Here is a 23,691-nt window from a genome sequence, read left to right as displayed (position 1 = left end):
CATTTTTTTTAAAGATACTGATTTTTTGCATTGAAAACTATTTCATTTCAGTTTTGTGTAATGTAAATTGTAAAACATTTACTATTTTGGTGTCAATTTTTTTCTCGAATGCATTTCAAGTTATTTATATAAAATGCAAAATTTCTGAAATACAAGGGTGAGCAAAAGTAGGTTTATGGTTGTTTGTATGGAAAATAATAAAATGATTAAAAATAATAATACAAGGATAAAGTCTGTTTTGCATACTCACAACTATAAACCTACATTTGCTTTACCACATATAAATCAATTTCCATTATTTATCATTTTGAGTGAGTGTAATGACATCTGATGCAAATATTTTAAAATCATTGGTAGATATTTTTAATATTTTAAAAATATGAACAGAATAAAGGCAATAAACCTAGAAGTATATTAATGGAGTGACACATTAGTACTGAATTTGGTTTGTTTCAGCAATACAAGAATGGTTCAGTATTTGGAATTTATTAATAATTCATTTTAATAAGTAAAAAAAATTCAACAGTAGTTGAAAATACATGATAAACTTCAACATTCAAATCTGAAAGAAAAACATAGTAAAGCCAGATTCTAAAACGCTTAACACCCTAAAATGAATGAGAAGCCAAAGGAAGCATCCGTGAGAGCTGGGAAAGAGAGAGGAGTAGCTGCCGTGCCTATTTATGTAGGAAATTATACTAGGAAGCCTGACCAGTACCAGCCAAGAAAGCAAAACAAAATAATAAATAATATGATTGAAGACTGGACAAATCAAGAAACTCAAGTAAGATCTAATTATAAATTATAAGGATTTACCAATGTAACCAGGTTTAGAGGGAAAACATATACAAATCACCAGGATTTTAAAAAATATATAACAATAATAGCCAAGTCAAAATGTAACAAATCATTCATTCAGGGTCAAAAGCATAAAATGCCCAGGAACAACCACATTAAGATTATTTTATGATTTACAAAAAGGGGCATATTTAACTTGGGTAGATCTACAAGCCAACATGAATGTGTTTTTAATTTACATACAGTAAGATGGGCTTTTTTGGTACACCGTTCTCCAAGTTTTAACTCATGTGTAGACGTATGTAATCACTATCACAGTCAGCATGCAGAACAGTTCAACCATCTCCCAAGTTTCCCTCAAGGCCCTTCAGTCACACCCTCACTCCCTCCGCCCCACCCCTAGCAACCAACTATCTGTTCTCCATCCTTGTACTTGGTCTTTTCCAAAATGCCCTATCAGTTCAGTCACGTTGTGTGCAGCTTTTTGAGCCTGGCCTATTTTGGTCAGCATAATACCTTTGGAGATTTTCCATGTCAACATATCAATCATCTGTTCATTTTTATAGATATTCATGGAATGGATATACCATATCTGATTTATCATTCATCCATAAGGACATTTGGGTTATTTTTTTTTCCAGTTTTTGGCTAATTTAAGTAGATCTGCTATAAAATTCACATACATGCCTTTTTGGGAACATAATTTTCATTTATCTAGGAATGTACCCATAAATGGGGTTGCTGGGTCATTTGATAAGTGTATGGATTAACTTTATAGCTTTATATGGTATATCCCAGGGTGACAGTCTCAAGAACATCCATTGAATGCGACCCCTTGCACAGAGAAGTGTAGGTTTTAAATAAGTATTTTAGAAATAAATTTAATCACAGAAATTTTGAGCTGGAAAAACAGAAAAAAAATGGACCTAGTGAGAGCAAAATAATTATCTAAGTTTACACACCTAGAAAGTGTTGGAGCAAAGGGTTCCTGATATCCAGTGTCCTTACTGGGTGCTCATTCCTTTTGTTGGACTCTTTCCAGTACATTATTGTGCAAGCCTTGTATTTTAAGTTGATTTAAAATACTGTATATCGAACTCATACTATGTGTGTGTGTATGTATATATACTGTACATTTAAATAAATACCCATAGTTAACTCTATCAACGAGTCAGACATTATGCAAAGCAAATTACAAGCATTGATTCATTTAATTCTTATAACAGCCCTATGAGGTGGTATTTGTTATTATGTCCATTGTACAGATGAGAAAATAGAACAATGAAGAGTCTAAGTAACTTGCCCAAGATTACATTGCAAGTCAGTGATTGAGCTATATTTTAACATTAGACATTGACCTTTAGGTCCCGTGTTTTTAACCTCTATTCTGGGCTTTATCTTTAAGAACACTCAGCACAAAGCCCCACTTTGCAGATACAGAAATGAAGATTCCAAGTGGTGAAGTGAGTTGCTCAAGTTCATTCAGCTTTTAAAAATTGAGGAACCAGCATTTGGTAATGGCTTAATTTTGGTTCTCAGTGACTCCAAAGTCTTTTTAGTCAAAAATTTTGACTGGGAGTCTGCTATGTGTCAGCTCTTCTAGGTGTTGAAAAGAGGGAGGACCTTTTAACTGTGGAACTTCAATTCTAATAGAGACATATAATAAAGGAGTAAATAAGCCCGTGCAAATGTAATTTCAGAAAGCAGTAAAACAAAAATAAAGGCAAAGAAGACAGAGCATCGTGTATTGAAACCTGGTGTCTTCTTAGATAAGGTGGTCAAAGAAGGCTTTTCTGAAAGGGTGACATTTGAGCAAAGATCCGAATATATATTCTTACAGGATATAGTAGGAAGTTTGGATTTGAAGGGGGATAAATGGTGACAGAAGGAGACTTGACTTGGGGCAGTGAACACACAATACAGTGTACAGATGGATTGTTGTGGAATTATGTACCTGAAACCTGTGTAATTTTGTTAACCTGTGTTACCTCAAAAAATTCAATAAAAAGTAAAAAAAAAAAAAAAAGTTTGGATTTTATAATAAGTGTGGTTATAAGCCAAGACTGTTTTCAGTAAAGGAGTACTGTGGATGATTTATGGTTTTAAAACGATCATTCTGTTCTCTGTGCAGAGAGTGCATCAACAGGGACCAGTGGGGAATCCAGGAAGTCTGGTAGGAGGGTGCTGTCAAAGTCCGTGGGAGAGATGGCCAGGGTAGCTTGGATGAAGTCACTATGGTGGTGGCAGTGACGAATGTGGCCCCAGTTTTGGATGTGTTTTGAACACAGAGCTGCCAAAATTTGCTGTCTCCACGCAACTGTAATAGCTCTCAATAATAGTTGTGGAAAATGTTTGCTACCTCTCACATTCTCTTTAAATACTTTATACAGGGTCTGGCACAAATAATGCCCCTTTTCATTACAAAATATTTTCTTACAATCATAAGCATGTAATTCTGTAACATAACAATATCACATTCAAGCATACTATATGACATTTTAGGTGAAATTTTCAAATTAACACTATAAAGTATTACACCCATATTATTATTATCCTACCAACCACACTCAAACAGGCATTACTTCTTCTAGCCCCTGTATTTTGAGGTTTACTACAGCTCCAGCCTTCTAAATACTCAACACTGCTCGCTAAAATATAGCACACTTTTTATGTTAACATATCTGAAAGAGAAAGTACATATTAGTGTTAAATCAGAAAGATTAGGGAATTTTTAGGTTACTAAATGTTTTATGCAGACAGTTCCTTAATGATGAACACAGGATGTATAAATAGCTTCTGTATACTGCTCACTTCTTTTCTTACCAAGTGCCCTTGAAAACTACATTGAGCTCTTACAAAAGACCTTGGACATTTTTATCAATACATATTTTCTCATGATACTTGCTGAACAATAGATGCTAACTAAATAATCATCGATTTCTTAATTCATAGTTCATGTAAGCATTCAATTTGAAAGTTAGGCAAAGATTTTGTTTAATTTTTAATTTCTTTTCCTCCCATGGTCTTTCTTGTGTATCCAGTGGAATACTGGTTGTCATGGCCATAGCAAGCCTGGATGCAATACTGATCTTTGGTATGAATATGGGTACTGCTAATGTTTACTCATTTTGCTTCTAATATATTTTCCCCATGAATCAAATAATTTGGTTAATCAACCTTTTTATATTGCTTCAAAATCCTAATTATAGCCTTTTTTTTTTCTGAGTGAAGATTATGTAGTTTACTCACTGTTGGATGTAAATTGTAACACAAGAAGAATAAAAAGCCATGTTTGCAGCTAGGGCGATATTTACAATAAAACCTTACCAAATAGAATAATTGGCAATCTTAAGGCCTCACATATATAGTTTTACTCCTGGAGTTACAGCTGGAATGGAAACTCTAAGGAACATATGGAAATTCAGGATTTTTCAAGCTTGAACTATTATAAGCTTATAGTTTAAGGACTTTATTATAGTGTTGGCAAAGGGGGAAGAGTTTCGTTAAACTTGTTTTGGCTGGTGAAAAGGATTTTTCAATTCTGTTTGATAAACAGCTGTGTGAAATCAATGAAACTTGATGGGTTCAGCATTGTCTTGTATATATTGCCTGATTGTAAAATCGATTGACAAATGGAAGTTGTGCGGCCTTCAGTGAAGGCATCATGGGGAGAAATACAAATGGCTTTTACGATTCTATCCAAACTAGTTCTTTTAAAATCAAGTTTGTCTTTCAAGATAAAAGTTAAGAGGAATATATTACTGATTATAGGCAGTTTGTGTCAAACAAATACACAAGGAATTGTCACTGAAAAAAATATTTCCACAACGGAACTGTGTGTAGTAAAAGCTCCAGAGACCAGAATGTTTGGAAAATAGAGTAGTCTGATTAATCAGATTTTCTGTTTATTGGAGGATTTTTTTGTTAAAAAAAATATTGTTGATATGGTATATGCAAAACACAGCTGATCACTGATTGAACCTTAGCCTGTTCTGAATTGAGGGCCATTTTCTAAATATGAGTTTTAATACCTTTTTTTAAGTTTTAAAGATTTTGTTTATTTTTAGAGAGAGGGGAAAGGAAAGAGAGAGAGAGAGAAACATCAGTCCATATTTGCCTCTTGTGTGCCCCCTCCTGGGGACCTGGCCCGCAACTCAAGCGTATGCCCTGCCTGGGAATCAAACTGGCAACCCCTTGGTTTGCAGGCTGGCACTCAATCCACTGAGACATACCAGGCAACTCTTTTTTAAAATTTTTTTATTGTCATTTTATTACAGTTGTCCCAATTTTCCCCCATTGCTATCCCCTGCCCTGCCCACACCCCTCCCTGCTCCCACAGTCCATCCCCACTCCACTGCCCATGTCCATGCGTCATCCACACCTGCTTGTTGATTAGACACTGCCCCTTTTTAGCAATTAAATGAATATTATTAAAAGGTAATTTCTTGCAAAGCACTATGCTCTATAGTTCAGCAGATGTAAAATAATGATTAACATACTGCACCTGTCTTAGAAGAGTTTCCAGCTGTGGGTTGCTTAGATAAACATGTATTTGTAATGCAAATTAATAATGATAATCTTCTACTGTATACCTCTTTTATATATGCAGAATTAGACACGTGCAATAACATATTACATTTATATTAATAGATGCTTCTCTCAAAATTTGCTTAAGATTCTATAAAAAACACCAAATATATTTAAAAACCTTTTCATTCAGGTGTTTACATATTGATTTTTAATATATTGATATTAATGTAAGTGTTTTATTTGCAATTGAAAGAAACTTGTAGAATCCAAGTTATCCATAAATTGTAGTGTGTTATTGTATATATTTTAGAAATGTTGTGGCAAGCTTATTAATGAATGCTTAATTAAGCCCATTAGTAGTTGCCTTAAAATATAAGCTTGTCTTCAAAGGAAATTAAAATAATTGAAAACTATATTTCATGACCCATATAACAGTAGCTTTCTACAGAAGACCTTTTACAAGATTATGCATATTTTGTTATAAATTTACTGAGAGTAATGAAATGAAGATAATGGGGGATGGAAGGGAAGGTGTCTAGTTAAAGAACAAGTACAGAGATCCATGGGCATGGGCCACAGTGGGGGGATTGACTGGTGGGGTGGGGTGGAGCATGGCGGGGCAGGGGAGGGCAACAGAGAAAAATGTGGAAAAAAGAATAAAAAGAAAAATAACTAAAATTAAAAAAAAATTTAAAAAGAGCCTATTTCAAAATAAGGTCACGTTACCAAGTACCAAGGATTTGGACTTCAATAGATCTTTTAGAGGGACACAACTCCACTTTTCAAAGAGTACTTCTAGAAAATATACCGTTTGATGAGCTTTCAAAATCCAAATGATAGTTTGTGTTTTGTTTTTATAATGTGCTTCCACTATGATTAAAGGTCTACATTATTTTTCATGCCATTTAGATTCTAACTTTTGTTATTTTTCGTGTGTCAGTAGGCAAAAGCAGGCTTTAAGGTGTCCTTAATGATTAGAATATGCACATCTAGTTTTTTTTTTCCTTTCTGTACTGAAACCTGTCCCACTGCACGCCACATCAGGATACGATTCCTGTGTCATTCTGTGTGCGTGATGCTCGTGTGTATATGATGTGTGGCTTCAAAGTTGACACTTTGTATCTTGCCTTAAATTTTATGTATATCACATAGCTTACTCAAAGAATATTCATTCATCATCCATTTTTTTAACTTTACATACTATTATTATAAGATTCATAATGTAGTTTTTCAGTCCATTAATGATTCAAGTTGGTGCATTAAATGGTACAGATTTTATTCAGGCAGGTGGATAAGCCATGAGAAGCAGTAGCTAAACCTCTGACTTCTGGAGGACAGAAAAGATACCAACACGCACACCACCAAAACCAAAAAATGAGTGTACGGACACTCACGTGCTCACATATGAACAGATAAACCATATCCCAAAGATGGCGAACAGAAATCATTTGTTTCCGGTCCATTATACCTCAGAACATTGATGAATGTGTGTGGTGATGACCCCATTTATATCAATAAAAGTTTGCATTTTATTACACAATCTTTTGTAAATGTTTCAGTCCAAGTTGTTTAATATTTGTATTTTTTCTATTGTTGTTCCAAGTACAGTTGTCTCCATTTTCATCCTACCATGCCCCTCCCACTCCCCATCCCCACCTCCCACCCTAGATCCTGCCCCTTTGGCTTTGTTTTAAAAGGTAGTATTTTGAGGGTTTAAAAGCACAAGTTTTATGTAGAAAATTTACTCAGTGAGAACAGCTTATTTTGCAATAGAAAAATATCATTTTTTTAAAAATAAAAGTGTTACTTTTATCATTTTTAAATTTTTATTTACTTGCTTATGTAGAATTTATCCTGTTGAAAAGTAGAATAAATTATAAGCCCAAAAGAAATGTTGCTTAAATGAATTAAATGTATTTACATGCTTCATATGCTCATAGGTAATGTGATTTTAAATTATCTCCTTGCTATGTGTTTCAGTAGAACCTATGTCCTCTTACTCTCTGTTGTTAGGACCTGCTATTTATGAATATTATAAATGTGTAATATTATATTATAAATGTGTAATATTATATGTGGAATCTAAAAAAACTGACTTAAAGAAACAGAGAGAAAAATGATGATTGCTAGGGGCTCATGGGTAGGAGAACTGGGAGGGATGTTAGAATATAAACTTCCAGTTATAAGATGAACACATTCTGGGCAATCGAATGTACAGCATGGTGATTATCATTAACAATAACGTATTATACACTTGAAAGTTGCTAAGAGAGTTAATCTTGTGTTCATACCACAAAAAAGAAATAGTAATTATGGGAGGTGATGGAGGTGTTAGCTAGCTATCGATAATCATTTTGGAAAATATATATAACAAATCAACATGTTCTATACCTTAAACTTATACCATGTTATATCTTAATGAATCTGGTAAAAATAAAAGTGAAGATATTTATTGGTGTGTGGTTTACAGGTCTTAATAACTTTTAAAATATTCAAATTCAGGGCACTGTAGTTGGGTTGTGGGACACAGAGTTGAGGAAGATATTACTGTATTGCACAATTCATATCAAGGTTATTATCTAACTCCCCACGCATCTTCTTGCCTTGGCAGTGTGTGCGGGAACAGAGAATAAGCTGAGCTCTCTCTCCGACCTGGAGCAGCAGTACCGGGCCTTGCGCAAGTACTATGAGAACTGTGAGGTGGTCATGGGCAACCTGGAGATAACCAGCATCGAGCACAACCGTGATCTCTCCTTTCTGCGGGTAACGATGTCTCTTTCTTTCTCTCCTTTGTGAGTGAACAGTGGTGTCATGGTGCATGAAGATAGACCAGCTTGCTTGCACCTGATGGCTATGCTCTTCTGGCCAGCAGGGACCATTGTAGGCAAAAGATAAGAGATATCAGAGACAGAACAAGAGTCACAATGCCACAATGATGGGCATCCTGAGTAGCCCGAAGATTGATTAAGATTCTTTCAGCCTGCAGTGCATGGTATTTGGCAAGCCTGTCGTTTTCTGAGTTCCAAGCAAGAGGAAAACTAGGAGAATGGCTGGACCAATCAGTTATTAATTGTAACTTTAGCTAGCAATCTACTTTTCTGCCCCTTTTTCTATCATTTTGCAAATTTTAGATTATTTTACATTACCATAATGAGACCAATACTGTTTGGAGGAAAAATGATGTTTGTTTTGGAAAACCTGCCAATTATTTAAAGTAGATTCACAGGTAATTGCAAGTACTAATGTGGATTGACATAAGTGCATACAGAGTAGGGGGGAAAGTAAGTTTACAGTAGTTTATCTAGAAAAAATTCAATAATTAATCAATAATAACACAAGACTGTTTTGTGTATTCACAACTGCAAACCTACTTTCGCCCCACCCTGTAGGTGTACATATGAATTACCCAGACAGCTAATGTCCTTTTACAAACTCGGTCAGCTTGCACCGATCCTTCTTCTACTAAACAGGCTGTATTAGTGCTTAATGCCTACAGATTTTTGTGTTTGCTTTAACCAGCGTAGGTATAGGAAAAGATGAACTTCAAAGGGACTTGGACAAAGTGACATGGGGATGTGGTTTTTTGTGTAACTAATGATTTATTCTTCATATAAGAATCAATAGGATACATAGCATCTGTAGGATACATATGATCTTGTTTTCAATAATGTGTACACATTTCTCTTGTATAAATCAAGTCAAACATGATGTGGAGACTGATAGGTAGTACAGTAACCTAGTTTAGTGAGTAGTAAATTATTTAAAGAACCATGGAATTTTAATAATTCTATACTTATATAAGTAGTAAAAACAGTGATTTTAAATACTTTGAATATAATAAACATATTTAGAAATAATAACTATAGTAAATGAACCATATGAAAATCTAAGTAACATTATGAGGCATATGATATCTATTTTTAAAATGATTCTTGTGTTAGGTATGGTATATGAAATAAAGGTTTTTATACTATACTGCTTAGTTGATGTGACTCAGGTGCTATGAGTGGTATGTCAAAGCTTTTTTTAATAATTATGTTTAATTATGACATACTTGTCATCAAAAGTAAATAGTAATAGTTATCTAAATCCTAGAATGAGAGAGCCTATAAAGAACTTAACATTTTCTTTTTCTAGTTTGGACTGTTATTTTGAGAAAGGATGCATACAAATTATCCCATAACAGCCCCTCAAAAGAATATATCTGAGTATTACTTATCAAACTTTGCTTGCAAGCTTTTAACTTGATTATTTTCAGGTAGATTTTATTCTTCAGCTTCAAAATGAACTCTTCCTGGTGTATGAGCTGATATGTAGATTTGTTTAGAGATGCCAAGGAACTCAGTGATGTTGTAGAAAAGAAAAACTGAGGCCCGAATCTGGAATCGAGGGATATAAATAGTTTAAATAGTCTATTAGATAATAATAATATAAAAAATATCTTAAAGGCAATCAATCTTAGATCCTTGTTTTTCTTCTTAAGATTTATTTACTTTGTTTGCTACATGGTATTTGTACAACTAAGAATTTGTTCTTATATAAGAATTAACAGGACATATAGCATAGATATAGATTTTACAGGCTTACTGAAATATAGTCATCAGTATTGTAAGTAACGGTCTTTCAAATAAGTAACGTAAAGAACCTGGACAGATAGCTCATTGGTTAGACTGTCCTCAGCGTACACCAAGGTTGTGGGTTCAATCTTCAGTCAGGGCGCATACAAGAAGCAGCCAATGGATGCATAAATAAGTGGAACAACAAATCGATTTTCCTTTCTCTCCACCTCTCTCTCTCTAGAAATGAATAAATTAAAAAAATTAAGAAATGAGTAATAGAAAACTATTCTATATTTTTAAATTTTATAATTTTCAGCTATTATAGGTAACAGACTGGCATGATAAAAATATACTTTAGTCAATTTTTAATCTTTACCAAGATAAAATATGAAATACAGATTTTTGAACAGTGTGGTCTATGTGGTTGGATAGTCTACTTACTTAGGAACAATTTTGAAGTATAAAATAAGTTAATAGAATGAACACATTTGGGAAATAATAAATTGAGGATCAAGGTTTCCACCTGGAGCCAGAAACGAATTGTTTATTTAAAACGGTAATTTTTTATTTCAAAGTTGCTTTTCAAAAAGTTTATACAGACTGTATTAGCCCATGCATTCATTTAAAGATAACTTGAATAGGCTTTTTTTTTTTTGCATATTAATGCCATCTTTTTGTTTCATTTATTTTTTGTTCCTCTGGAAAATAACCATTTCTAAGTGTGACGTATGTTTATTCACTCAACAAATGATCTTAGCCCAAGGATACAGTAGCAAGTACTCCATTGTTCTCCATTTCCACAATCTTGTAGTGTTGTGGAGGGTTACAGAAGTGTAATACATAAGTACTGTAAATACATGTTTGTGTATGTATATATACTATGTACCATATATATTTTATACATGTACGTATAGGCATGGATAAAATTTTAGGGCTGTTAAGACAGAAAAAAGAAGCCAGAATAACGAAAGTATGTTCTTCTGTTGATAGAAGGTGCAGGTGCTAGGCCAAGAAAGGAATGCCTAACTCTGACAAATTTGGGAAAGATTCCATCAAAGAGGAGCTCAAATGGAATCGTTCCAAAGTACATAATCTGTCCAAAATGGACCTATTAAAATAAGTAGAGTCCATGTAAAAGGAATCTAGTGATTTTATATTATACTATAATTTTAATGGTTTGAATTGTATGAGTAAACAGGAAACTTGCATTAACCTATCCTATGGATGACATAGCCCTCAGACATATTGTGTCACTAGAATTCATGGGCCAGTCATGGAACCATCACTCAGCGATATGCAGCGTTCCTTTCTCTACGAATGGCCCAAACCTATACTGTGTTAAGGAAGACATCAGGGATAGAGATGTCAGATTTCATTCTGGAATTCATTTCTGTCTGTAGGAACTTAAGAAATTACTTTTGTTTTTGAAAGATTTTTCATACTTATGTTCATCTCTAGTTTAGCAAGGCCATAAACCACTCTAACTTCTATGACTCATAAGAGCAGTTTACCCAGATACCTTGTTTATCTCCTTTACTATCTGATTAGTTGATGTCTAGTACAGTGCCTGGAATATAGTAGGTTTTCTGTAAGTATTTTTGAATGGGCAAATTAATGAGTAATTTTCTTAATAATAATAATAATTGTAGATCACTGCTCCACATGATACCTTCTCTAGATGAAGGAATATGTGAGTCCCTCATCAGGTTATTTCAGTGTGAGACCACCAGAGATCAAGGGTGTGGGCCCAAGACACGGGTTGGGTCAATAAGTGTCCCTTCCCATGAAGCTTTGACATTGTGACCTGGAGCATTCAGCTTCTGTACCAGTTTCTTGACCACTTGAACACCAGAACAGAGCCATCTTTCTCCTGTGGCTCTAATGGAGGCAACACATTGGCACAGACATAGAGAGCAGAGGAATATCCTTCACCCAAAGCTATTGATGACGGAACCATTCATCTCTAGGTTCCAGTCTGCTTCTGAAGACTGGGTGCATTCTAGACATCGCGTTCATATTATACTCCTGGAACTTGGTAGTAACTTTGAACTGATTTCCCCATTGTTCCTTAAACATTTTTCCTTAAACTTAGGGCTGTGTTCTTTTATTAGAACTAAAGTATCTCTTTCAGTTTTTAGATTTCCCAAGATCTCAAAAACAGAAAAAGTGGGCCTATGAAATTGGATTGAAGTTGTGCTTACATATAATTTAAAAACACTTACTGTTTTGGAGATACTTCATTCATTTTTACTAGATATATTTTATTAGAATACCTTGACATGTATTCTTTTGAAGATGGATTTCTTATATCAACCTTGATACTTATCTCTGCAAACACCTTTGAACACAGCTCTGTTATAACCCCCATGCTTTTATATTTATTTTTGGAAAAAAAATCTAATTGACAATATTTAACATTAGATCCCTGAGACATCACATAGTTGTCAAGAAAAAGGCCCTAAAACTTATTTATTATGTCTTTAATCCATGTCACAGGTTAAAACATATAATATATAACAGCAAGGTGTAACAATAACAGATTTTCTCTACTGTCTTATACCTGTCTTACACTGTGAACCTCTCAAACATGGCAAAATATAGCAAGAGATGGGAATGAACTAGTAGTTCTTACACTCTCATTAGAAGTGTTGGGAGTTTTCTCTCCTGTGTCATTGCTTTGGACTTTCTGACCTCTGCAGACATTTATAACTCAGCACTTCTAAACAGGTACCAGCCCTATCAGCTTTTGGATTTTAAATTTATTTTCTGCTTTATATATTTACTTAAGGAAATAAATATAAAGTGGCAACTAAGTGAACAGCAGGTGACATATAGCGCAAAGTATATGTATAATGTGAAGTGTTAACACCTACCCTTAACCAGTGCTATAATAGGTACTAATTTTTAATCTATTGCTTGAATTTGTTGTGTGAAAATTGTTTTGGAAAGAGGATTTATTAGGATTATGAAGAGAAAAATTTATTTAGCAGTTAATTCACTGACCTAGGTTATTAAAAATATCAGTAATTCATTGGATTATACATTAATGAATAAAAATAAAAATACATTGACATCTTTCTAAATAGTGGCAATAATATTCTATGATTGACAGAAAAGGTCAATGGTATTGAAAACTATACTATTTAACATATATATTTTCCCTGGCTGGCGTGGCTCAGTGGAATGAGTTTGGGCCAGAGAACCAAAGGGTTGCTGGTTCAAACCCCGGTCAAGGCACATGGCTGGGCTGTGGGCCAGGTCCCCAGTAGGAGGCATGTGAGGGGCAACCATACTGATGTTTCCCTCACTGCCTCCCTCCCCCATCTCTAAAAAGTAAATTTACAAATCTTTAAATATATATATATGTGTATATATATATATATATATATATATATATATATATATATATATAATTCAGTTCACTAGGGTATACATTGGTTAAGGGGTAAACGGTGACAGAAGGAGACTAGACTTTGAGTGGTGATCACACAATACACTATACAGATGATGTCTTGTAGAACTGTACACTTGAAACCTATGTGATTTTATCAACCAATTTTAAAGCAAAAGTATTTTTAAAAAGGTAGCCTCTCAGATCATAAATACCACATTATGAATTTTGAAAAACACTAGCTGCTTTTATTGTATATTTGGCAGGGCTATAGGGATGGTTTTTAATATACAAGAAATGCCATCGAAAACCAGTAAAAAATAAAACAATTATCTATAGCAATCATATAAATTGTTCATGTTCTTCTACCAAAAAGTGTCCTAGTTTTTTCATGTCCTCTTCTCTTTATTTAAGTATATTTTATTTATTTTATTGATTAGGCTATTATGGTTGTCCCAACTTTTCTCCCTTTGCCCCCCTCCACCTGGTACCCTCCTTCCCTCCAGCAGTCCCCCGACCTTAATTCATGTCCATGGGTCCGTGTGTCCATGGTTCGGGCATATAAGTTCTTTGGCTTCTCCATTTCCTGTACTATTCTTAATCTCCCCCTGTCTATTTTGTACCTACCAATTATGCTTCCTCATCCCTGCACCTTCTCCTCCTTCCCCCTCCCTACCGATAACCCCCCAAATGATCTCCATATCTATGATGCTGTTCCAGTTCTAGTGGTTTCCTTAGTTTGTTTTTGCTTTTTAGATTCAATTGTTGATAGTTGTGAGTTTGTTGTCATCTTAATGATCACAGCTTTGATCTTCTTTTTCTTAACTAAGTCCCTTTAACATTTCATATAATAAGGGCTTGGTAATGATGAGCTCCTTTAGCTTTAACAAAATGTCCTATTTCAAAATTCAAATATTATCTTTGTCTTCCAGTTAATAGTTAATATTTTACAATGTCATGGAACTATCATCCTCTTTCATTAGGATATATATGGATTCTTAAGGTATGAGGATGTTGCTCTTCAACCATTTTCCATAGGGCATAGAATTCACATTGCTTTTCCAGTGCTGGTAATGGATATACATTATGTCACACTCACATGTAGTTTCTCTTCTGACTCAAGACAAGACTTTTAAATAAGGCAGGTAAAGCTGTAACCCAGAGACTCTACAATGCTTAGGGCTTGCTGTACCCTAAGACCTTGACTTCATTAGCGTGGTTTTGTTACAATGAAATCGACCATGGTACGTAGCGATAATGAGTTTCAAGTTGCAACGAGTATCCCTGCTTTTGCCTGTCTCTTAGCTGTTTTCAGTGACGATGAACATCATACAGATTTAATGTGTCATTTCAATATTTAACATAAGGTGTTGAAATATTTCCATTTCAACCTATGTCAAAGCAGATGACGTAGTGTAGGGGTGGTTTTATATCTGTTTGTGTTTGGTTCCTGTATCCTCCTTCATCACACTTCAATCTATGCCTGGGCTTTATGCTGTGCAGCATGATTGATCAAAACCCTATGTTGAATAATTTATATTTAAAAATAAGTAGATAATTTACAAAATACTTTATTCCTTTGGGTTGGAAAGTGATGTACTGAATAGTTTGTGTAAACACTAGCTACCACTGCCTGTATGTGACTGTTTTTAGCTCATTAAATACCAGACAGAATGATTTGTGTGGGAGAGATTGTGTTGAAGAGATTGAGTGAAGGAAGGATGAGAAAACTAGTCATATTTTAGTCATTAAAAATTGGAGAGGAAAATACCACTTAAATGAAACATGTCTGACATAATAAGGTGGGTCCAAATGTATTATATTCTCACATTTACCTAAAATATAATTAAAGTACAATATTTTCTAATATAGCTGTCTATTTCAGCTGTGCACACATTTTGATAGGATTACATAGTAAGGGCGAGCAAGCCTAAATTTGTTTTCCTGAATAGCTTTGTGAGATAAATAAGTGGTATATTTATAACTCCATTAAATGGTGGGCAAGGAAATAAGATTCCTATATCAAATATTTATATTCTCTAATTATTCATTGAGCACAACAGTGTAAGTTTTTCTTCCATGTCACCAGTTGGAACAGATGTCAGGAAAGAACTGAGAAGCTCAGCATTCAAAATACTTAGAACTAACCATCGTATGTTTGAAGAAACTTCACCTTCAAGAAATACATTGGACAGGTAAACAAGCATGAGAATAGATAGGGTGTTCCAACATTTTATGTAATTTCTTTAGTTTTGTCTGAATTTCACATATAAATACATCTGTGGTGAAATATATCATATTTGCTGCATCTAGTTGACAAAGTTTTGGCTGGGTGTGATGGAGAATACTAAAAAGAAAGGAGAGAGAATCGTATCTGAGTGTGTCTGTTGGGCCAAAGCAGGCATTCTGGGTTAAATGGAATTTTCAAACCTTTGATAGTTTCTGAAAGCTGCTCCTGACACTGTTATACATAAAGCATATGCAATGTTGTACTATGTGTTTACACCTGGCTTTTAAATTGAGACTTGTTTTTTTGCACCAAATCTAATATAGAGCTTGTATTACATTTGAAAAGCTATGCAATTTGCATTTATCCTAGGAAAATATATTTTTTTCTCAGAGGTTAAATACCATTTGATCTGAAAATATACACTGACTCAAAATTCTAATGCTTTTCAACAATCCCACAGAATAAATCTAAAGATAAAAATGTCTGTGTTCCGGCTTTGGCAGTTATATAAACATATTTTTAAAACTTTCTTCTTAATCATTTAAATTAAATATTAAAATATATTCAACAATTTTATCTCTATATTAAAAACATTAAATACACAATAAATTCAGTGGTCACTATATAAACATACATTTAGTAGAAAATATATATTTAGGGAGTAATGGAAAGGATAGATATAAGAAATATATCAGTATAATTTATATATAATATACATGTATATATTATAAATTTATATTTGTGGCAATTTATGCTTACATATGTATACAGTAGCAACAATTTTCTAGGATTGAGTCAAATTAGTGTAAGTGTACATAATGTTACTGAGAGAATATTAATAAAAATAAAACTGCTTAAGAGAAGTTTCTTAAGTCCCAAAATTGTAATGTACTATCCAGAAAACAATGCCCCTGTTGCAAAGGTACTTAAATTAGAAATGAATTTATTAGTATGCCTCACAGATGGAAAGTGTTCTTTTATACCTCTGGGGGCTGTAGTATTTAAATTTGGCTTAAATGGTGAGAATAATGAATTTATAGGCTTGTATTAACTTTAATTAGAGAAAAATGCAGGTAACAAGCCCGTTTTACTCTATGATTCTTAGATACTCTTTGATCAGGGGAATTGAGTATATAAAAGTTATTTATTTGCCTCTTTTATTTATGAGTAGCCAAGACATGGTTCAAAGAGGGAGAACAAATGATACAAATTTTTAAGACTAACTGGAAGCATTTTGGTGATGGACTACCTTTTACAAATTCTAAAATCCAAATATTGGAATATCATTAAGTAAAACCCTTTATAAAAATCATAATTATGTCCATTCTTATTGGATTTATTTTTTCTCTTAAAATGAAACACTTTATTTTCTTTAAAAAAAGGACACATTTAAACTTGATGAACAATTTTATGTGAAACCAAATCAATTGTCAAGGTCTTCCTTCACTCTCACAGAGTATAATTTAAAGTTCAAAGGAGGAAAAATAAAATGCGCAAGCTGTTGCATTTAGAAACATTGCTATTATTTCTCCTGATCCCTAATTTGGACCCACTTAACTATAAAATATTATATTTAAATGAGTAATGATTGTGATAATCAAGATATTTGTTTTAGTAAATATAAGCTTCTTTGAAATCATTTCTATTAAATCTCTACATGGAAATCAAAATATCCAAGGCTGACGTAAATCCTCTTAATCGACTCAGTGCCACATTTGTTTCCAAAAATAAAAGTTTTATCAGGGTTTCTGGCACTTAGCAGGGCCTTAGTCAGAGATGGCTCTGTCTGAAGCGACTGGGTTTCTTTCTTCCTTGACTGCCATGGCAGCGACTACTCAGGATGATCTGAAGACTTCACATTACATTTTTACAGAACCTTTTACAGGTTCAGCTTGTGGGTGGTGGTGATTTTGTGTTGTCAGAGAGGTGAAATTGCAGGTCAAAAACTTGGTTGTTTTTAAGAGGCAATTAATAACTAAATAAAAATACAGATGCTCTACCTAATGCGTGAAGGTTGTTCAATAATCTAAAAGACATCCACACACAGAAGCATTGGGAAGGATTAATGACAGAGATCAATGAGAAATCAATGAAGCATTGGGAAGAGTTCCTGAAAGAAAAACAGGAAAGTACAATCGAGTATGGGCCATATGCTAGATTATATATCTTTTTTAAAGCTTCTCATCCTCAGAGGACAATGGCCAAAATTCTTATTAAGTCCCTATATTTTCTGGCCCAGCCTATATGCCTTGCCCTCCACGATCGTGGATGAACTAAAACCCATGACATCTTGGATCGCAGCCCACTTCCTTGTGCGCTCAGCTCTCTCTAGCTCTGCTGCCCTCTGTCCTTCCCGGATCTTCTCCCCACCAACACAGACACATACACGTATTCCTATCCAGTCTAAGTTCTGTTCCATATACGGGTCTCCATTTAAAAATAATTTTATTACCCAGTATCACCCAAATGAATTTAATAAGAAATCTGCAAAAGAATTTCTTCAGGGAAGCTTTACTAACTTCCATGTCTCGCTGAATTCCTTCCATTATTACATTCATGGCACCCTGTACTTCTCTATAGCACTTCCATGACAGCAATTATTTAAGTATTTGCTTAATTTTTGTTTACTCTCCTAAATAATATGTATGGTGAGGGTAAGGGCCATGTCTGGTTCACCTCCTCATCCTAGAATACAACACCGTATCTGTCATATAGTGGCTACTCAGCAAATATCTGTGGAATGACAAAAAGTAAACAAAGTAATGAGTGAGTTCTTTTATTTTTTATGACATTTTCAGTCAAGAAAGAAGTGAATTCACAATATTTTGTTTCATTGTTCTAATTGAAGTTTCTCTCCCTAACATCCTATAGCATCTATGATGGCTTTCATCTTGTGTTCCAAAAAACAATTTGGCTAATAACAAATAATACACCACATGTAGATGAAGCATAGGCAACTTAACTTGTATACTTAGTGTCATACATAACGACATAAAGGGTGGGTAAGTAGTCCAGTTTCCTGCCTCAGTTGTGTGAAGGACAAAGCCTTGTAACCTCATAACCTTATACAAGCCTTATAACCTTCACGACTTTACAGATCTTTTTCTCTGGCCTGCCTTGAATACCTGAGATTTCCCCCATTAACATGATCCTTTATATCCAGTTACTCTTTAGAAACTAAGGTCTCTATACTTTTATATGAGATTTCTTTCCTCTCTACAATGTCTTTCCACTCTTCTCATTTTGGAAAATCACACATCTTCTAAAAACTTGTTCTAAATATATTATCTCTGTTCCCCCAAATTGAGCATTCCTCCTAAATTCAATCTATCCCCATTCCTGCCCCTCCCACCAAGCCAAGCAAAATCAATATTTTCCAACAGTACAGATGTATACAGTGGTATATGTCACTTTGGGTAGGAACATGTTGGACTGTGAATCGTCCTTTGCATTTTTATCAGTAAATATAGATATTGTGTAAAGTAAATGAGAATAAATTGTTCAGGCAACTGTTGTTCTTTGAGCAGACAAGCTGGGTTAAGTGATTTTCTCCCAGTGAATTTTATGATACAGAAACTGCATTCCCTACTTAAAAAAAAACATAGTGTTTATGGGCACCCTTAGAGTTACACCTTTGAAGTTAACATGGACTAATGCCTGAAACATACCACTTGTTGAGATGGGTGCAAGGCACAGTGCCAGTTTAATACTTAATTCAGCCTGTATCTACTGAAGAAATTGAATCAATAACTAATAATCTTCCAAAAGAGAAAGCACCAGGCCCAGATAGTTCTTGGTAAATAGTACCAAACATTTAAGGAAGACATAATACCAATTCTCTACAATACCTTTCAGAGTACAGAAGCTGAGGGAAACTTTCTAACTCATTTTATGAGGCCAGCACTACTCTAATACCAAAATCAGACAAAGACATTACAAGAAAACTGCAGGCCATTATCTCATGAAAATAGATGGAACAATTGTCAACAATACTTTAGCAAGTCAAAACCAAAAAAAGTATAAAAAGAGTTACATGTCATAACCAAGTGGGATTTATTGCAGGTATGGAAGGCTGATTCAACATTTGAAATGCAGTTCATGTAATCCATCATATTAACAGACTAAAAAGGATATATACACACACACACACATATGATCACATCAATAAATTCAGAAAAAGCATTTGACCAAATGTGACACACGTTCATGACTACAACTCAGTAAACTGGGAATCGAGAGGAACTTTCTCAACTAGTTAAATACGATCTACAAAAAACCAACCAAACAAACAAAACAACAGACATCACACCCTTAAAGGTGAAGAATGCAAAGCTTTTCTAATGAGATCAGGCACAAGGCAAGCCACTTTGAAAGACAGTTTGGTGATTTGGTGATCTCTTACAAAAATAAAGATTACCCTTACAATATAATCCAACAATCACACTCCTTGGTATTTGCCCGAAGGAGCTGAAAATGTATGTCTCCACAAAAACTTGCACACAGATATTTATAGCAGCTTTATTAATTGCCAAAGCTTGAAAGACATTCTTTAACAGGTAAAAGGATAAGTAAACTGTGGTACATCCAGACAATGGAATATATTTCAGTACTTAAAGAAATGAACTACCAAGTCATTGAACAATATTGAGGAACTTTCAATGCATATTATTAAGTGAAAGAAGCCAATCTGAAAAGGCCACATAAAAAATGATTCGACCATATGACATTTTGAAAAAAGCAAAACTGTGGAGACAAAGAGAGGAATGGTTGCCAGGGTAAGAAAAGAAGGCAGTGAAAGATAAATAGGCAGATCACAGTGGGTGTTTAAGGGAGTGAAAATACTCGATGATGGATATATGCCGTCATACTTATGTCCAAACCCATAGAATGTACAAGACCAAGAGTGAACGCCTAACATAAACTTTGGACTTTGGGAGATTATGATGTGTCAGTGTAGGTTTATCCTCAGTTTAAAAACAAACAAACAAACAAAACCCCAAAACCCACTATTCTGGTGAGTGCTGTTGATCATGGGGAAAGCTATTCATACAGGGGAGCAAGGGGTATCTGAGAAATCTCTTCTCTCAATTTTGTTGTAAACCTAAACTCCATAATAAAAATAAATAAATAAATGGAATTTTTTAAAAAGTCATAGAGGAAATAAAGCTGAAGTTGGTTATGGAAAAAGAGTAAGGGCTATTAAAGAATCAAGAAAATGGAGAAGGAATTCTAGGTATACCTCCACTTAGCAAATCTCCATTTTTTATTCATTACACAAATACGAAGGCGAGCAAAGACAAAAAGAGGGAGGGTTAATGTGTAACACAGGGGAAGGAGTTAGGCTACAGACAAGGGGACAGGGTAGGGCATTTAGGTGGAAAAGAGGGGTCAGGGCCAAATTGTGATGAGCCTTTAGTTCATGACAGGTTATTAATGGGAAAGTATTGTTTGGGGAATTTAATCTCATAGCAATATGGCATTACTTCAGCCTGAGACATTAGGTTGCCGAAGCCTGGCACAAGTTGGTTGCAGTGATAGTTGAAAGCGTGTGATGCATTCAGTAATCATTGTAAAGAAAGATTAATAGGACTTAATACTGCCAATAGCGGCTGTCAGTGAAGGAGACTAAAAGACTGCGCTCTGAAATCCGGGCCCTTGGGCAGACACATTGTCCTGGCTATCATAGAAACAAGGGAAGGAGAGCCGTTCTTTTCAAAGATACCTGGTGGAAGCTTCCTGGAGTTTCCATCAGTTTTTCAGGAAAACCCTCTCACGCAAAATGTGTTTTGTACACTGTCAGGGCTCAGTCAAGTGTTGGGTTAGCAGGGTAACCAGACAATGGAAGTGTTAGTGAAGCATTTTTTCAGTATAACTTTTATTTGCAAAGACAAAGTGACCCCAGCGATTTTTTCTACTTTGTAATTAGGATCAGCAAATAAGAAGTTAAGCTCAGCAAATGATTGGTTGTGCTTAAGCCTATTTTGGCAATAACCTAATTCTTTCTAAGAGATGTAGTTCCCTGAAGAGCTTGGCTTAACCTTTGGTTTACTGAATATAATTACAACACATTCAGAGTCAGGGTGGGAAGCTGTATTTTGATTGCAGGACCTCATTTTAAAGCAGTCCTGATAATAAAATTCACAGATAACTGCTCTGGGCAATTCCATTTGGATTTTCCACCTTATCAGTGAAAGGACTTATTGGATGTCAATGACGTGTGACTCAGTTGGACATTTTGTCTCCAGTTCTCAGTCTGTTTCAACGAGACAGCAGCTACAGCATCTGCTTTATTTCTCCCCATGAAGGAGGGTGTTGCAAAGGTGTTAGCATTCATGGGATCAGCAATCCAATATCCTTCCCAAGGAAACAGAGCCACAAATCAACTAACATGTGATACAAGTAAAGAGGAGTATGGCAAAAGGAAAGTTGAGTCCTTTAAAAAGGGACAGGCCAGGTTAAAAGCTTAGAAGTAAAAAAAAAAGCAGGAAATAAAAGTCTGAGGATTTGGGTGACCTGAGAAGAAGCCAAGAGTGTAGGAATGTGCTCATAAATAAAGCGCGTGTTAAATGAACTCCGCGGGGCTTCCCAAATTGCTCAGATTTTTAATCCTTTGAGTGGGATAGTTTCACCTCAAAAACCTTTGACTTCTCTGTTCAAGATTTATAAGGCACCTTTTGCCTCAGTATCTCCGTGTTTAGGCTCAAGTTGTCTCTTTAACTGAGCGATTCTCGCCACCTCTGTGATGTCCGGGGGCAATTTCATTTTTCTGCGGAGGGTACCAAGGCCCAGAGAGGTTAACACACTTGCTGAGAGCCGTGCACCAGTAGCGGCTGAACTTAAATTCAGAGCATTCTGAAAAGACTCACTTGAGAACCCATCACGAAGTTTAAGTTTACAGATAATTAAGCCCAACGAATGTCCTCTATATCGTCCTTATAGAATTCATATTGTATGTGTGGCTCACTGAAAGCGAAACCTCATAATTGCTGCAATATATTTTCAAACAAAAGTGAACCTGTTCTTATTGCTGTTTAATTGCTTAATCATGTCTCATGTCACAGCCTCCCCCGCCCCCAAATATACATGTGAAAAAATCACATGTCCCACTAGCATGAATGCAGCCAAAAGGGCAGTCTAATTTGTTGGTTAATAAATCGCTCGGCACAGATTCATTCACCAGCCATGTGGACTATTATTTCAGATAAAGACCTACATTTAAGGACTGACTGAGATTGTATCTATAATAAGCAATTGGGACAACATGTTTCCAGAAAGCCCTGTCTCCAAAGTAACAGTTGAAAGGCGTGGGTGTGTTGGCCCTGGCGAGGAGAGTACTAAAGCGAAACGCTGAAATTGTTTTCAGATATTTGAAGGGCTCTCATAGAAAAGGGAGTGGCCTAGTTTTGAGTTGTTCCAGAGGACAGAATTAGGCAGAAGTTGAAAGGAGTCAGAGTTTGGCTTAAAATAAAAATTTTGCTAACAATTAGAGCATTCTACCGATATAACGGGGTGCCTTGTTAGACGAGTAAGAGGAATAGGAACACCTTGTATTTTCTCGGCACTGGGCCGTTGGCACTATCAAGCAGCAGGAAAGAAAATATGAATTTAAAGAGCCTGGCACATTGTAAGCACCCAGTTAGTGTGAGTTAGCTCTCTTGCCTTCCCTGCATGGAACTCTTCTCCAGCAATTCACTACCACATACCCCAGAGTCAACGGCAAGACATCAGCATAAGTCTCAGCTATGTACCTCCGTGCACAGTTTGAACCTGGGGGCACACTCAACCCAAGCTGTCTGCAGCATCAAGTGTTCGAGAATGTGTAAAGTCTTTTTTGAAAACCCCAAGGGCTAAAGAATAAATTGCCCACATATCAAGTTATTTTGAATCTTTCCTCCCTGGACAAGAACATGGGGGAAAGAGAAAGAGACTGGACACCAGCCTCTGGTTTTCCTTGACCTAAGCAAGATGACATGAGTCTGTAGGTTGATGGTCAGATTCAGGCTCTGGAAATCAGTCTCTCTGATTAAGATTAATAGCTTGATAATTTCATACTACAAACACATGAAACTATGACTGTGTCTCACTTTAAATGTGTTTTCTAGCTTCAATAATATCATAGGAGAATAAAGGTAAATGTACATTAACCATTCATTATCTCTAATTTGGACATGTTTAATAAACTA

General features: G+C 35.1%; 1 protein-coding gene across 3 annotated transcripts in view; it reads left to right on the top strand.

Annotated features, from left to right (window-relative positions):
- ERBB4 (erb-b2 receptor tyrosine kinase 4) overlaps positions 1 to 23,691 on the top strand; it is a 959,089-nt gene that overhangs the window by 352,345 nt on the left and 583,053 nt on the right. For all 3 annotated transcript variants that reach the window (XM_024563791.3, XM_024563792.3, XM_024563789.4), the window contains exon 2: positions 7,940 to 8,091. In XM_024563791.3, coding sequence (XP_024419559.2) covers positions 7,940 to 8,091 — 152 coding nt within the window. The remainder of the gene's footprint in view (positions 1 to 7,939; positions 8,092 to 23,691) is intronic.

This window comes from Desmodus rotundus, chromosome 2 (genome assembly GCF_022682495.2).
Source record: "Desmodus rotundus isolate HL8 chromosome 2, HLdesRot8A.1, whole genome shotgun sequence".
Lineage (NCBI taxonomy): Eukaryota > Metazoa > Chordata > Mammalia > Chiroptera > Phyllostomidae > Desmodus > Desmodus rotundus.
Note: the sequence above shows the minus strand (reverse complement) of the source record. Positions and strands in the feature narration are given on the sequence as shown.